At 43.2% G+C, this 15,492-nt stretch overlaps 1 protein-coding gene across 3 annotated transcripts in view; it reads left to right on the top strand.

Annotated features, from left to right (window-relative positions):
* herc2 (HECT and RLD domain containing E3 ubiquitin protein ligase 2) overlaps nt 1–13,890 on the top strand; it is a 43,207-nt gene extending 29,317 nt beyond the window's left edge. For all 3 annotated transcript variants that reach the window (XM_042415962.1, XM_042415961.1, XM_042415960.1), the window contains exons 66-91: nt 748–934; nt 1,672–1,815; nt 1,940–2,131; nt 2,223–2,376; nt 2,480–2,587; nt 2,672–2,803; nt 3,007–3,165; nt 3,287–3,405; nt 3,993–4,118; nt 4,224–4,379; nt 4,492–4,806; nt 4,948–5,162; nt 5,371–5,548; nt 5,770–5,931; nt 6,785–6,876; nt 6,982–7,121; nt 7,319–7,506; nt 7,686–7,883; nt 7,982–8,065; nt 8,558–8,699; nt 8,866–9,060; nt 9,321–9,433; nt 11,535–11,725; nt 11,829–11,934; nt 12,016–12,228; nt 12,938–13,890. In XM_042415962.1, coding sequence (XP_042271896.1) covers nt 748–934; nt 1,672–1,815; nt 1,940–2,131; nt 2,223–2,376; nt 2,480–2,587; nt 2,672–2,803; nt 3,007–3,165; nt 3,287–3,405; nt 3,993–4,118; nt 4,224–4,379; nt 4,492–4,806; nt 4,948–5,162; nt 5,371–5,548; nt 5,770–5,931; nt 6,785–6,876; nt 6,982–7,121; nt 7,319–7,506; nt 7,686–7,883; nt 7,982–8,065; nt 8,558–8,699; nt 8,866–9,060; nt 9,321–9,433; nt 11,535–11,725; nt 11,829–11,934; nt 12,016–12,228; nt 12,938–13,210 — 4,282 coding nt within the window. In that variant the 3' untranslated portion in view covers nt 13,211–13,890. The remainder of the gene's footprint in view (nt 1–747; nt 935–1,671; nt 1,816–1,939; nt 2,132–2,222; nt 2,377–2,479; nt 2,588–2,671; nt 2,804–3,006; nt 3,166–3,286; nt 3,406–3,992; nt 4,119–4,223; nt 4,380–4,491; nt 4,807–4,947; nt 5,163–5,370; nt 5,549–5,769; nt 5,932–6,784; nt 6,877–6,981; nt 7,122–7,318; nt 7,507–7,685; nt 7,884–7,981; nt 8,066–8,557; nt 8,700–8,865; nt 9,061–9,320; nt 9,434–11,534; nt 11,726–11,828; nt 11,935–12,015; nt 12,229–12,937) is intronic.
* Nucleotides 13,891–15,492: the final 1,602 nt, after the last annotated feature.

The raw sequence follows: 15,492 nt of genomic DNA, 5'->3' as shown, positions 1-15,492 counted from the left end.
AAGATGGCACAAGTCTGAACTGAATGCAGTCAAATGAACATAAAGGATAAAGCCACACAAAAGAAATAAAACAGACAATTGTAAGTTTTTAGGAGAATCAGATCGGTCTATAAAAACTATTCCTCCCCTTCAGCCCTCTAATAAAATACAAAAATTACACATAATGACAAAATGAGTGGCGAAAGGCATCAAAGCACACAATAGCCTTGCAAATACTGTAAAAAGGATAACAAAGAGGAATTACAGTCAAATAACACCAAATATTACAGAATTTAAAGTAGGAACAATCATTGAATCTGTTCAAGTGTGTATTATTTAGGTGCTTTGGAATCTCAATGTTACTTTTAATTTTGAGTGTCGGACTGTAAAGGAACCTTGGCTGAGAATACAGGATAATAATAATAATAATACTAGATGTCCAGAGTAAAGAAGTCTGTAATGTAGCTAGATGCTACATATACATGTGCTTGTATTGTGATAAGTAAGATCATAAAGTTTCTGTCTCTGAACTAAACATGTAACCAGTTAAGACATGTAAAGATTCAGGATAGGATTACAGTTTGTTTGTTTAGCATTAGTTAAAATCCTAATTGCTGCATAGACAAACTAGAGATGAGTGAAGTACTGTTGAGGCAGGAATTCTAAACAGGACGAGATCAAAGTGTGTACGACCTCGAAATAATTGAATCTGTTGACTGTCATTAGTCGCTATTACTGTTGACAGGACATGTTTTGTGTGTCCCCCAGGGATGCAGTGGTTGGTGCTCTGATGCCAGCCAGCATGATTCTGCCAGCAGAGTGCCCTTCCAGCTCACCTGTTCCCCCATCAGACTCCTCGTCCTCATCCAGCGTGAGCGATGAAGAAGGCCCTCCTGTCCCTCCTGAAACTGAGGAACGGGTCAGCCCTAATCCCTGGCAAGACAAGAAGGGAGAGGTAAGGAACACAATATGTGCTGGCAACTTCGTCTCTGAAAAAGCTGATCATTTAATAAACGTCAGTGAGGGGGGGGGTCGCATGCTGTTTGGCGTTTTTGTCATGAAAGTGCTGCCTCAAGTGCATTTTGTGCTGATTTACGGGAAAACAGTGGACCTCTCCATAATAATCAGGTGTGCAGCTGCAGCCATCAGCAAACTATATTTGGGTCCAAGTTGGAAACAACGAGACAGAGCTTTGATCATAATTACAACTCTTCTACAAGTTTTCTCCTGCAACTTTCTCCCATTTTCATTCTGGGTGTAATAAAATGTCAGCTGGCTGACTACACAGGGAAGCAGGGAAACTTCTTTGTGGTAGATATTAATTGTGCTCTTTAAAAGCTTTTAACATCAGGAACATCACTTGGTACAAATTCTCCTCAATCCCACAGACAGTGTTGGATTTCCAAATATTCCAAATACGACATTTTGAATTCCATGGAAATGCGTGTAATGCACAAGACATCTAGAATGTATTCCCAGCTATGGAAAATGAATTCTGGCTATAAAAATGTAGAGCTCAATGTAGAACTCCATATAAAATAATTTAGATCTTAGAACAAGAACAAGCAAAAAGTATATTTGACACTGTCATACAGGTTTTTAGTTTACATTAACAGGCTCTGGCAGTTAAGAACAAAATGTTATTGTGTGATCATGACCCTACCATGTGTGTTATTTTGTGTATGTGAGCAGGTTCCTTCATCAGAAGATGCTGTCACCCCATCATCAGCTGTGACTCCCTCTGCCTCCGGTGCCTCCTCACGTCCTTTCATCCCTGTCACTGATGACCCCGGAGCAGCCAGCATCATAGCTGAAACTATGACTAAAACAAAAGAGGTTAGTCTGTCCAATGATTAAAACACATAAATTAAAATGGGTTGTTAAGTCTTTATCTCCGACATTATGGACCTGACTCAGTCAAAGCAGTTACATTTTCTTATTTTACGCATTTTTCTTCAAGGACTCTGAGAGCCAGAGCAAAGTGGTTGGTCCAGAGCCTCAGTACCTGGATGAGTTCACAAGTCTGCTTGTGCCTGATGACACACGAGTAATGGTGGACCTGCTCAAGCTGGCAGTGTCTTGTCGCTCTGGGGAGAAGGGCAAGGAGGTGCTGTCTGCTGTGCTGTCTGGCATGGGTACAGCTTATCCTCAGGTAATTTACTGTATTCTCTGTTAGATTCTACGTGTATGTAGGCCTGTGTTTTTATTAACATTTGACATGTTGGGGTCTCTGTGGTGTGCAGGTTGCTGACATGCTGCTGGAATTGTGTGTCACTGAGCTTGAGGACGTTGCCACCGACTCGCAGAGTGGCCGTCTTTCCTCGCAGCCAGTTGTTGTGGAGAGCAGCCATCCGTATACAGATGACACCTCTACCAGTGGCACTGTAAAAATCCCAGGTAAAAAAAAGGACAGTAATGCACAAACCTTCCTGAGAAACTTGAATGAGCAAGATCATTTTCAGGATGTTGTGTCTTCAATTCAACTTATTTTGTTTTGTAGGTGCTGAAGGTCTAAGGATAGAGTTTGACCGACAGTGTTCAACCGAAAGACGCCACGACCCGCTTACAATCATGGATGGAGCCAACAGGATCGTCTCTGTCAGATCAGGTGATGAGAGGAAAACTAAATTGTCATCAAATGTAGCCAAGGGATCAAAAATTAACGTAGTGGCATGCTGTGTGTGTGTTTCAGGTCGGGAGTGGTCCGACTGGTCCAGTGAATTAAGGATTCCAGGAGACGAGCTCAAATGGAAATTTACTAGTGATGGCTCGGTGAATGGCTGGGGCTGGCGCTTCACTGTCTATCCCATCATGCCTGCTGCTGGTGAGCCACATCTAACACATACAACACAATGCTGACACCAGTCTTGTCAGTAGATATTAAACTGCACTGAGTGATAGAAAAAGAGAAACCCCATGTATCATCATCTGAAATAGCACATATACACCAGATATGGAACCTCTCACACAATTCTGACAAACACCGTCTAGACTTGTGACACCGAACCTTTTTGTGTCCTTCCTCAGGTCCCAAAGACTTGCTGTCTGATCGCTGTATCTTGTCCTGCCCTTCCATGGACTTGGTTACATGTCTCCTGGACTTCAGGCTCAACTTTGCCTCTAACAGGAGCATTGTGCCTCGTCTAGCTGCATCTCTTGCTGCTTGTGCCCAGCTAAGTGCATTAGGTATGATCATCCTGTTTAACCATGATTAGGTTTTACCATCATACTTAATTTACCAGTGTACTAAGAATGTAATCTTGGTTGCGCCTCATGCTGATTTAATCATTACTTTCTGTTTGTACAGCTGCTGGACACAGAATGTGGGCTCTACAGAGACTAAGAAAGCTTCTTACCACAGAGTATGGTCAGTCCATCAACATAAACAGGCTGCTGGGAGACAGTGAAGGCGAGGCTCGCTCTATGGTGAGTACAGTCTAATCGCACAGATGGGAGACACTGGGCAAACGGCTCAACTGAGATATATGTTGTGTATGTTTAAAAACACAATAAATATTTAACAGAAGTGTGTCATTCCAACTAATTTTGATGCAGCTCTGTGTTTCATTATTGACTTTTCAGTATACATTTCATATCTGTTGATCCACCATATGCACGAGCAGATTAATTCAGATTATCAATTGATTTAGTGTTGTTGTGGTAGTAGAACTGCCATTGTTGTTTACTCTGGCCCTGTCTGTCGCTTCAGTAGTGATCTTGTTCATTATTATTTATATTTTTATGATTTATGATAGGATTTGTGTCTATTTGTCTTATTGGTTACATATTCCCTCCTACAATTGCACCTTTTTTGTTATGCATTTAGTTTTCCCCTCCTCTGCATAACCCTTCTTTCCTTCCCCTTGTGTTTCATCTTTCTATTATGCTTTGTGTAATTCTTTGAGAAATGTAACAAAGAACAAAAACAGGGATATTCAATGCAGAGCCAAGTCCCTTATTAGTAAATTGAAGCCCACATTTTAATGATAATAAAATAATCTGTTTTGTCTCAGAGTTTCACAGGCAGTGCGCTGGCTGCTCTAGTGAAGGGGCTACCAGAGGCTCTGCAGAGGCAATATGAGTACGAGGACCCCATCGTCAGAGGAGGGAAGCAGCTGCTTCACAGTCCATTTTTCAAGGTATGCTCACAATTCTGTCGTTATCTACACAGTGGAGTGTGATGGATTGGCACATATTATTAGATGCAATTTTCTGTCAGAAGCTAATGTTTATGTTTCCTTCAGGTCTTGGTTGCTCTTGCCTGCGACCTTGAGCTCGATACCTTACCCTGCTGTGCTGAAACCCACAAATGGGCATGGTTCCGCCGATACTGCACTGCCTCCAGAGTGGCTGTGGCACTAGACAAAAGGACTTCGCTACCAAGGCCCTTCCTGGACGAGGTGAGTGTGCCAGGCTGTGCTGTCTGTGCTCGCCTTCACTTTCCTTCCTAACACTTTGACCTGAGAATTGTCCTTAATCTGTTGCCGTCCATCATTCTTATCCCCTTTAAAGGTGACAAAGAAAATTCGCGAGCTTATGGCTGATCACGAGAGCATGAACGGTCTCCACGAGAGTCACGACTTGTTCAAGCGTGAGCACGACGAGCAGCTTGTACAGTGGATGAACCGACGGCCAGATGACTGGACCCTCTCCGCCGGGGGGAGTGGCACCATCTACGGCTGGGGCCACAATCACAGAGGTCAGCTAGGGGGAATCGAGGGGGCAAAGGTCAAAGTGCCCACCCCCACCGAAGCCCTCGCCACACTGCGCCCGGTGCAGCTAATCGGAGGGGAGCAGACTCTGTTTGCTGTCACCGCTGATGGAAAGGTGAGTCCAAATGTTGGACTCCACTCTGTCTCCTTTTTTCAGACACTATGTAACACAACCTGGCTCGGCCATAGATCAACAACGGCAATTTGATGACTTCCAGGAAAATGCTGTTCTAATATATTTTATCTTGATCCTCAGCTGTACGCAACAGGATATGGAGCTGGGGGCAGACTGGGTATCGGAGGCACCGAATCTGTGTCCACCCCCACCCTGCTGGAGTCCATCCAACACGTCTTCATTAGAAAAGTAGCTGTGAACTCTGGAGGAAAGCACTGCCTGGCGCTGTCCTCCGAGGGAGAAGTCTACTCATGGGGAGAGGCTGAGGATGGAAAACTCGGCCACGGGAACAGAAGGTCAGGACTGCATCTATCATAACACTTTGCACCTTCAGTTTTCAGTTTATAAAACACACGTTGTCAATACAGATCCATTTCATGGTAAGAATGAAGGATTAATTGTCATTGTGCTGCTTGAACAGTGACAATTAAGTTTTCTCATCTCATCTCATGACCTAGTAAAGGGTTGTACTTTTTAGTTAAGTGTAACTCCTTTTGACTTTAGCCCCTGTGATCGTCCTCGTGTAATTGAGTCCCTGAGAGGAGTGGAAGTGGTGGATATTGCGGCTGGAGGAGCACACAGTGCCTGTATTACCGCCAGTGGAGAGCTGTTCACCTGGGGAAAGGGTCGCTATGGACGACTGGGTCACGGAGACAGCGAGGACCAACTCAAACCCAAACTGGTCAGTGAGCACTATGTACTGTACTGTATACATAGCATACTCCAGGTTTGTCAGTACACTTGGCAGACTTGAGAAATAACTCTCTTTCAGCCTTTATGACAGACAGTATGTCTCAGTGTTTGGACAAGACTCAAAACGTTTGCTCTGCCTTCCTCTGACAAGGTCTCCCAGACAATCACGGCAAGGTAAAGCTCATGTTTGTGTCTGTGTGGTTTATCCAGGTGGATGCACTACAGGGTCACAGGGTCATTGATGTAGCCTGTGGCAGCGGGGACGCCCAGACATTGTGTCTAACAGATGATGACATGGTCTGGTCCTGGGGAGACGGAGACTACGGCAAATTAGGTCGGGGAGGCAGTGATGGCTGCAAAATACCTATGAAGGTAAGACAAATTACACAGCAGAGCGCCCTTAAAGTCAGCATAGGCGTCACTTTATAATCTCTTTCTTTATTTTATATCAGGAATGAAACACTGAGACATGAAAACTACAAGCTAAGAAAAAGAGTAACATGCTTAAAATAGTAAGATCAGTAGCCATAACTGTTACTGTATTGGCACAAATTTAAGATTCAATTTTTCCCCTGAAATTGACAATTGGAAAAAATGGAGCTTGTATTATATTCAGGAGAAGACCATTTAATATTCTTAGCATTAGATATTCTTTTTGAATGCAGGGGGTATCGGCTCAACATTGACTCCTACAGAGACTGTTGCGTTATGAGTTCTTTGTAAGCCCTGTTGCTAGGTTATCAAGTTTTTTCAAGTCCATTTATGGTGTGTCTTTTAGAGTTAGTCATCCCTAAAAGTGTTCAGGAAGCTTCTGAGGGCTCTTGTAAGGGGGTGTTGCTGCCACTGAAGAAGAAACACATGAGTAAAAACAGGTTTTATGTGTCCACCAACGACAGACTGGGGTCACTGAATATCATCATGAGGATCTCAGAAGACAAAAATGCAAAAAAACCCCAGAAAATTCTTCTTCTTCTTCTTCTTATTATTATTCTATTATTCTGCTTTTCAGTTCCTATTTTGCTTTTATGAGAGATAAGACCTTTGGACTTCTTCTCTTTGGACTGATACTGTAGTATCTCTAGGAAACATTTCCAACAGGACTAGTCTGAAAATGCTTTATATGTTCAAAAGTTATTCACTCTGCTCTGTTTCAAAGGAAAATGATGCGTTTCATGTTTATTCATCAAATGACTAATTAATTGATTAATTGATTTCTTGTCCTCAGATCGACTCTCTTACTGGCCTCGGAGTGGTCAAAGTAGAGTGTGGCTCTCAGTTTTCTGTGGCTCTCACGAAGTCTGGAGCAGTCTACACGTGGTATGTACAGCACAGTACAGAGTAGTGAATCTGTCACAGCCTCTTGTATCACTATCAAATATAAGAAATGAGGAGCAGACTCAGGTATATGTTTGTCATCCGAAGGGGGAAAGGGGACTACCATCGACTGGGCCACGGCTCTGATGACCACGTTCGACGACCCAGACAGGTTCAGGGGCTACAAGGGAAAAAGGTCATCGCCATCGCCACAGGGTCACTGCACTGCGTCTGCTGCACAGAGGATGGTAGGAAGGGCCATTTTATGCATGAGTTTTGTTGTTAATCACCTTCTCTCGCACCCCACAGATGTATTTGTTTATTTCGGATCAGTTTATTGTAGTCTTTGCCATCTTTCCATTTACTATCAATGAGCTCCAAACGTTGAGCTAAGTCGTGTTGGATTGCAGCTTCACAGAAAGCTTTGCTGTTGTGTTTGGCTCAGGAGAAGTGTACACATGGGGTGACAACGACGAGGGCCAACTTGGAGACGGGACCACTAATGCCATCCAGAGGCCACGACTGGTGGCTGCGCTGCAGGGCAAGAAAATCAACAGGGTGGCCTGTGGATCCGCTCACACGCTCGCCTGGTCCACAAGCAAGCCCACCAACGCTGGGAAACTGCCTGCACAGGTACAGTGTTGACCCCTGCTTCACAAGGAACTTTTTTGCATGTTTCTGAACCCCTTGTATGTGAGAAGGCAGAATGTTCTCTGGTCAGAGCTTCCAGAAGATGGCAGTAAAGCTATTCCCTCACAGACCTACAAATGCCTATCGAGGTGTCAATCTCTGACTGTGCGATGTGTTTAAAGGTACCCATGGAGTACAACCACCTGCAGGAGATCCCCATCATGGCTCTGAGAAACAGGCTGCTGCTGCTGCACCACATCTCTGAGCTCTTCTGCCCCTGCATACCCATGTTTGACCTGGAGGGTCGGCTGGGCCAGACAGGCCATGGACCCTCAGTGGGCTTTGACACACTCAGGGGCATCCTCATCTCCCAGGGCAAGGTGGGGATAATATAGAATTAAAACCCAGAAACATACATGAGAAATGTACACAGCAATGTTTTTATCTGCTGGGACTTTTTCTCCCGTTCTGTGAACAGGAAGCGGCTTTCAGGAAGGTGGTTCAAGCTACCATGGTGAGGGACAGACAGCATGGACCTGTGGTGGAGCTGAACAGGATACAGGTACGGTAGAAAACACATGAGCAACAAACATTTTTAACATCTACAACATTAATAATCTATCTCACAACACTTTTCAAGTCCTCTACTCTCACTCTTACTGTAGCACCCCCCTCCCCCCCCGCCCCCTTTCAGTGTGAGGCTATGTTCCAGACAGGCTCCTGAGCATTACATGTGATGTCTTTCATAAGGGGATTTTTCTCTCGTCTGTGTGCGCTCCAGCCTGTCTGTAGGGGTTCCTGGTCTGAGCTCTTAGACTTTACTCCACATAGTCTTGGTTCGGGCCACTGCCTCTCCACAGACACACACACACACACTCCTGTAGTGTGTAACTCCAGTTGTATCTGTGGTGCAGAGAGCTGTCATATCCAGGAATTCATGCCCGTCAGTGTTTTCTTTCTATCTGGGAGGAAGTTATTAAGCACAGAATAGAAACACATCAACCCATAATCTCTTTTGATTTTTTTTTTTTCCTTTTTTCTCTTCACCCTGCAGGTGAAGCGTTCCCGTAGCAAAGGGGGCCTGGCAGGTCCTGACGGAACCAAGTCTGTATTTGGTCAGATGTGTGCCAAAATGAGTTCGTTCAGCCCAGACAGCCTGCTGCTCCCTCATCGTGTCTGGAAGGTCAAATTTGTGGGTAGGTGTTCATGGCCACACTGTGATATTGGAGGGAACTCGATGTCTTCCCCTTACCCAAATGTCTCCTGTGTGCACCTATTTTTCTTTAAAAGTAACCCTTAATTATCAGGAAAAACAAGGCCTGTGTGCATTTTCAGGACACTCTGCTCTACTTTTGTCCTCAGGGGAGTCTGTAGATGACTGCGGCGGAGGCTACAGCGAGTCCATTGCTGAAATGTGCGAAGAGCTGCAGAACGCCCTGACCCCGCTGCTCATAGTCACCCCCAACGGCCGAGACGAGTCAGGCGCCAACAGGGACTGTTTCCTGCTCAACCCCGCAGCCAAGTCCCCTCTTCACATGAGCATGTTCCGCTTCCTAGGTATAATCCAGTTAATCTCCCAGACAGGTCTTCTGGGGTGTTAATCCTAGATAAACAAAAACTGAAAATATGCATGTTTATTTCAAAATGTGCAAATGCTTCATGTGCATTTTTGCTGATAAAACAACCGGCCCAATCTGTTGAGCATGCTTCATTTAATATAGATATTTCTCATTTTCTCACTGCACAGACTTTGCACAACACAGTGATTGTTTACGTTTGAACTGTGTGTAATGTGCTCTGCCTTGCTGTGTCTGTAGGAGTGCTCCTTGGCATTGCAATCCGCACTGGAAGTCCACTTAGTCTGAATCTGGCAGAGCCAGTATGGAAACAGCTGGCAGGCATGAACCTGACCATCGCTGACCTCAGTGAGGTACGTATGCAGCCTGGTTCCTCTGTGCACAAAGGGGCTCTCAGTGTTTATCTAGTACAAACTGATGATTGATTGAGTCTGAAAATACAACTAACATTTCAAACCCTGGACCTCATGCGAGAACCACTCGTGTGCAGATTTGTTCTTAAGTGGGACATACAAGTCATCTCAGAGAATTTGTTGTAGTCACCACTTCTCTTATATTCAGAATTTTCTCTTTGGAACAGACAGATTCATGAATGCTCCAGGCTTGTCGTACAAGATATGTAGTTTAAATATGGTAAATATGATGGTAATAACTTAAATAAACTTGATTCAAATTTAATGTTCTGTTCACAGGGAACACTTTTCTTTAACCTCCTACTTTGCATTTATAAGCAGTATATAAACATGTAATAAATAGTTTATAACACAAGACTACAATGTAGTTATAACCCAATATATAGGACATTTTTCAGTGTTTATTAATATAATGTTACCAATGCATGAAATATTATTCCTCCTATGATATTATTACAGCTGTATTTTCCTATATTGTCATTCATTATATGTTTATATGCCAGCACCCATCTGTGGGTGCCCACAGGAGGAGTTAAGAGATGTTGACAACTACATTAATAATCAGAGCTCCTTAGAACATTAGTGTGTTATAAACCTTTTATTAATTGTTGATATACTCCTTATAAATGCTAAATAGGGGGACTTTAAGTAAAATGTTAACTTTACTGTATCATCCTTATCATCATGGCGACTAAGTGAGAAGTGTCACAACTTTTTTTTAAGCATATTTTGGCATGGCAATTTATAATTCCAGTATACAGCTGTTAGGAACTTTTTTCTCACTACAGCAGCTGCCTCGGGGTCTTTATTCAAGTCACCGACCAGGTGAACATCCTCTGTTGCGCTCAGTGCTGTAACATCCCCTACTGTGTAATATTCTTTCATCTTCCTCCATGACTGTTACGTCCCTGTGAGCTCCTCCCATCTAAGTCATGGAAGGTTTTTTAGTATCTAACTTCAACCATGAACCATTCCCTCTTGATTTCCCTCACAGTACAGCGCTGCTCTGATGACACATTGTTGACATTCGTAGTAGAGTTTTCTCATTATTTCAGGGTCCCATAATATGACTACTGACGCCGTTACATTCATTATGTTTTCATCTGCTGATTTCCAGCAGCGGGTCTTAAAACTTCCTGGTGTGAAATTATTCTTTTTGTTCTTGTTTGACTTCTTTTTTTTTTCTTTGTGAAACTTGCCCACAAACAGAGCAGAGTAGCCTTAAATGGAAACACAAACATGCACCTTCTCATGAACAGGTGACATTCATCAACTTAAAATAAAACTTGCAAAATTATTTAACGTCCTATTACTTCACAGTCCCAAGAAACATCACATGAGCTCTTATTGTCTCGGTGCAATTTAACATCGCCACCCTCCAGCTACGAAAAGGAATGCCTCTCTTTATGTCAGATATTATGTAACACCTCTAACCCTCATGATCTGCATTATAACCACCAAAAAGAACACATTCCTATACATTCCTTCTCGGATTAAACCTTAAGCCCATCAGCTCCCTGCTCACTGTAAAGGGACTGAATGGTACAGCATGAAGTACAGAATGCTACAGTAAGAAACATTTATATAAACTCATAATGTACCTGTTCTTCAAAGGTTAACATCCACATTCATTTTAGTGGAAGTTGTGAGCCACAACCTCGGCTTTTGTGTAAGGGTTGGCGTGAGTCTACTCCTGCCCTCACGCTGTGATCATGAGCTCCTGAGCCATCTTCGGGAGAATACTGGAGCAGAAAAAAGCATCCTTTTTCCTCACAAAGCTCCTCTTGTTTTGCGGTTTTGCCCTTGAGATATTAGAAAGGTTAGATGGGAAATGAATTCAGCACAAGACTTGAGAAAGAGTGCATCGCTGTGGAGCTCACAGGAATCAGTGTTGTGGGCACGAGGGCAAGGGCACGCTCACGTACACACACTCACATGCTGTACATACGCACATTATGAAGAATATATATATATATACCAGGTGAAATTACCATTTGCTCTTGTTTAATTATGTAGCGATGATCTGCTCTGCTCCTCTCAGGTTGATAAGGATTTTATTCCCGGCTTGATGTACATCCGGGACAACGAGGCCACAGCTGAGGAGTTTGAGGCCATGACCCTGCCTTTCACAGTGCCCAACGCCAGCGGGCAGGACATCCAGCTCAGCTCCAAGTACTCCCACATCACCCTGGAGAACCGTGCAGAATATGTCCGCTTGGCAATTAACTACAGGTGAGAAAACACACTGAATGAACAAAAAGTACATTTTATGTTTGTTTTTAGTGTTTTTGTTTACCCTCCCTTCTCTATTTTTGTTTTTTCCCTAACCCTGCAGGCTCCATGAATTTGATGAACAGGTATCTGCAGTGCGCGAGGGAATGGCTCGAGTGGTTCCTGTTCCCCTGCTGTCACTTTTCACTGGTTACGAACTTGAAACTATGGTGAGTGAGCGGAGTTTTAGCTTGTGAAGTCGCTTGTGGCTATGTGCAGATTTTTTACAGTAAATGTTTCCTTCTCCTCAGGTGTGTGGAAGCCCAGACATCCCGCTCCACCTGCTGAAGTCAGTGGCCACCTACAAGGGGGTAGAGCCAACAGCGCCTCTCATCCAGTGGTTCTGGGAAGTGATGGAGTCCTTCTCCAACACGGAGAGGTCCCTCTTCCTTAGGTTCGTCTGGGGTCGCACACGTCTGCCTCGCACCATCGCTGACTTCCGTGGACGGGATTTTGTCGTGCAGGTAAGAAGTGTAAAGCTAACGGCTTAAAGGAATAGTTTGACATTTTAGGAAATGGGCATATTTGCTTTCTTGCCAAGAGTCAGATGAGAAGATTGATACCATACTTGTATCTGTCTGCTAAATATGAAGCTAAGCTGGTTAGCTTAGCTTAGCATAAAGACTGGAAAGATGGGAAAATAGCTAGCCTGGTTTTGTCACCTTCCAGCTACAATTTGGATTTACAGGGGGTTTATGTGCTGGACTACTTCTCAGCTGGGAGCAGTGACTTCTCAGAGGCTTGTCCTTACTGTGAGGTTGCCAAGCAACCAGTCACTGCACTGGGCCAAGAAATAATCCAGCACATTACTCCCAGTAAAAGCGCAACTTGTCATTTTTAGACTTCAGTTTTTGGTAGTATTAAACAAAGGAGATAAAACATGTAAGTGAGCTTTTTAGAGGTGCTGGTAGTTTGATTTTTATACCTTTGGATGGAACCATGTTTCCTCCTCTTTCTAGTCTTTATGCTAAGCTAAGCTAACCAGCTGCTGGTTGTAGCTTTATTTATCATAAAGATATGAGAGTGGTATCTTGATACGTAACTCTGGTTAGAAACTGAATAAGCATATTTCCCTCAAAGTCAAACTATTCCGTTAAATTCAAAGTTATTTGTTGTGTATTGACATTAGACACTCTAATATCACCCTGCTAACTTTATCTTCTCTGTCTCTAGGTGCTGGACAAGTACAACCCACCTGACCACTTCCTGCCAGAGTCCTACACATGTTTCTTCCTGCTTAAGCTGCCCAGGTACTCATGTAAACAGGTGCTGGAGGAGAAACTGAAATACGCCATTCATTTCTGCAAGTCTATCGACACTGATGACTACGCCCGCATCGCCCTGTCTGGGGAGCCCGCCGCTGACGACAGCAGCGAAGACTCCGACAACGAGGACGCCGACTCCTTTGCTTCAGACTCCACCCAGGACTACTTAACAGGACACTGACCTCTGACCTTTACAGAACAACAAGTCCAGGAAGAGTACAGGTGCTGCCACACAGAGACTGCGTTAATCTCACCTATTAATACACACATTCATGCAGGCATTCTACTACGACACAAACGTCTGTGGGGGGAAAATGTGCAATGAGCTTTAAAAGCATTATAAGCTAAAGAGAGGAACAAAGACAGGTTTGCTCTTATTTAGTTTCTTTAAAAAAGGTGGGGTGATCAGCTGCACATGTGATTGTTGTGTTACATGGGAATTATGTATATTATTATAGTTACAGAGTTAAAAAAAAAAAAAGGCTCCAGCCTAGCACTGTGGTAGATCTCTCCCTCTGGTTTGTGTGAATTACCTGTCCCTAGTTTGTATATAGAAATTGATGTGCAACAAAACAGTAGTATTACTTTTTGTTTGTTGGTAATAGCCATGTTTCTTTATTATTAAAAAAACAACATTTTTAACTTAAAAAGTCAGTGTTTCTCACTTGGCTCACGTCAGTCAGAGCCCACTGAAGGGTCATTTTAAGATTCCTGTATTTACCCCTCCCCCCACCATGTTTGTGCACTGTCTCCTTAAAGAATGTATATAATATGATTGTGCCATGTATTCACAGGTCTCATTCCTGCATATTAAATGTTAATACATTTCTGTTAATAAATTCAACTGAAAAAAGAATGAAACATTCTTTGTTTTGTTGAAATTATGGAAAATCTTCTGTGCTGGAGTGACTATTGATTATGTGTTGTTGTTTTAAGAATCTAATATTCAGCAAGTAAGACAAATTGATACAAGCCGTGTTAATGATTTCAAAATGATATCCATTTCCTGGTTTCTTTTTCTTTTTTTGCTCTATCAGACATTGCAGTCTGGATTAAAGTTATTATTTAAATGCGTTAAAGGGTTAAGAGGCTGTGCTCCTCATCATGAAACCATTGTACTGAATTTTTCCAAACTAGGTCAGAGGTTCATTTTGGCTTTCTTCCCTCTTTTCACCAGGCGGTGCTTTAGCCAAAATCAAATCAGATTTTCTTTTTTTTCTCTCTTTGACCGTCCCTTTTTAATACATGGTACAAAGCTTGTAGCAGGATGGCGGCGGAGTGTTGCCCTGATGTCGGACATTGCTGTTAGCCTGCAGGTCTGTGGGATTAAAGAAATCTCCAGTAATTGCCTCTGTGGCGTGCTGTTGTCAGCAGCGCTTGAGTATCATGAGGGGCCGTGCCTCCCTCACGTGCTGGGAAAAATGGTGATGTGATGTAGGTCTTAAGACCCCTACTCACTCGTGCAGACCCCACTACACATTCCTCATAGTGTAGCTGGCTGTAGTGAGCTCCCTCAAGTGTGTGTGTGTGTGTGTGTCATCTGCGTCTACTTCTCCACTCATGTAAAATCATGCATAGTTCTTTGTAGTTCAAAGGCACAAGGAAAAAAAACCCTTCTGTTTTATGAAGGCTTGATTTGGCTTAAAAATCATTAGCATTCTTTGTAGACTTAGTGCTTTTTTCCCCCAGTAATAATCACAAAGTACATTACACTGGTGGGAGTCAGGTGCTTTTCAATACAGTCCAGGCTAAAGGCAGGGAGGGAGGAGAGTGGAGACTGGGAATGAACAGTCTCCTTCATCTGTGGCTGTGTTACATAGTATGTTAATAAAACCAGTCAGCAAGCCCACAATGTGAGTGGATGTCACATTGCATCCTTAAATAACAATAAAAACACATTTAGTTTGTTTCCACCCTGCAGTCACCATGTTTTTAACCAAAGCTTATGAGCACAGTAGCAATTTACCCCCTTAAAGGCCTTGAAAACCTATTTTCTCTGTCAGCTTCCTATTACAGTACAAGCGATGCGTGAACACAAAACCTGCTGCCAAAGTTAGACCAGCTTCGGTTGTTTCACATGAGAGATTTCTGCATTTGTGTTTGTTTTTTTTTTTTATAACCTCTTATCATTAGTTTGAAGTTACCGTGGCACACAGCAACTCTCAACGTACATATGGGCATGTGAGTAATGTTTAAAGACAGACTTGAAACAATGTCAACGTGCCTTTAAAGATTCACTTCCAAGAAGTTACCACTGCTGTTTGAAGAGACATTTTGTTGATATTGATTGGCTTGTTCATCAGATATGAACACATTGAAATTTTACTTATTCTCAAAGGAAAATTAGATGGTGAAGCTATTTTGGGGGCCATTTTTCCCTTCTTTGATTGCAGGCAGTAGGGGGTTGAGAGGAAATGAGCGAATGATAGAGAGGTGGGATCAACATGCAAACAGGAACTCAAA

Source organism: Thunnus maccoyii, chromosome 7 (assembly GCF_910596095.1).
Source record: "Thunnus maccoyii chromosome 7, fThuMac1.1, whole genome shotgun sequence".
Taxonomy (NCBI): Eukaryota; Metazoa; Chordata; class Actinopteri; order Scombriformes; family Scombridae; genus Thunnus; species Thunnus maccoyii.
This window is presented reverse-complemented; position numbering and strand designations above follow the sequence as displayed.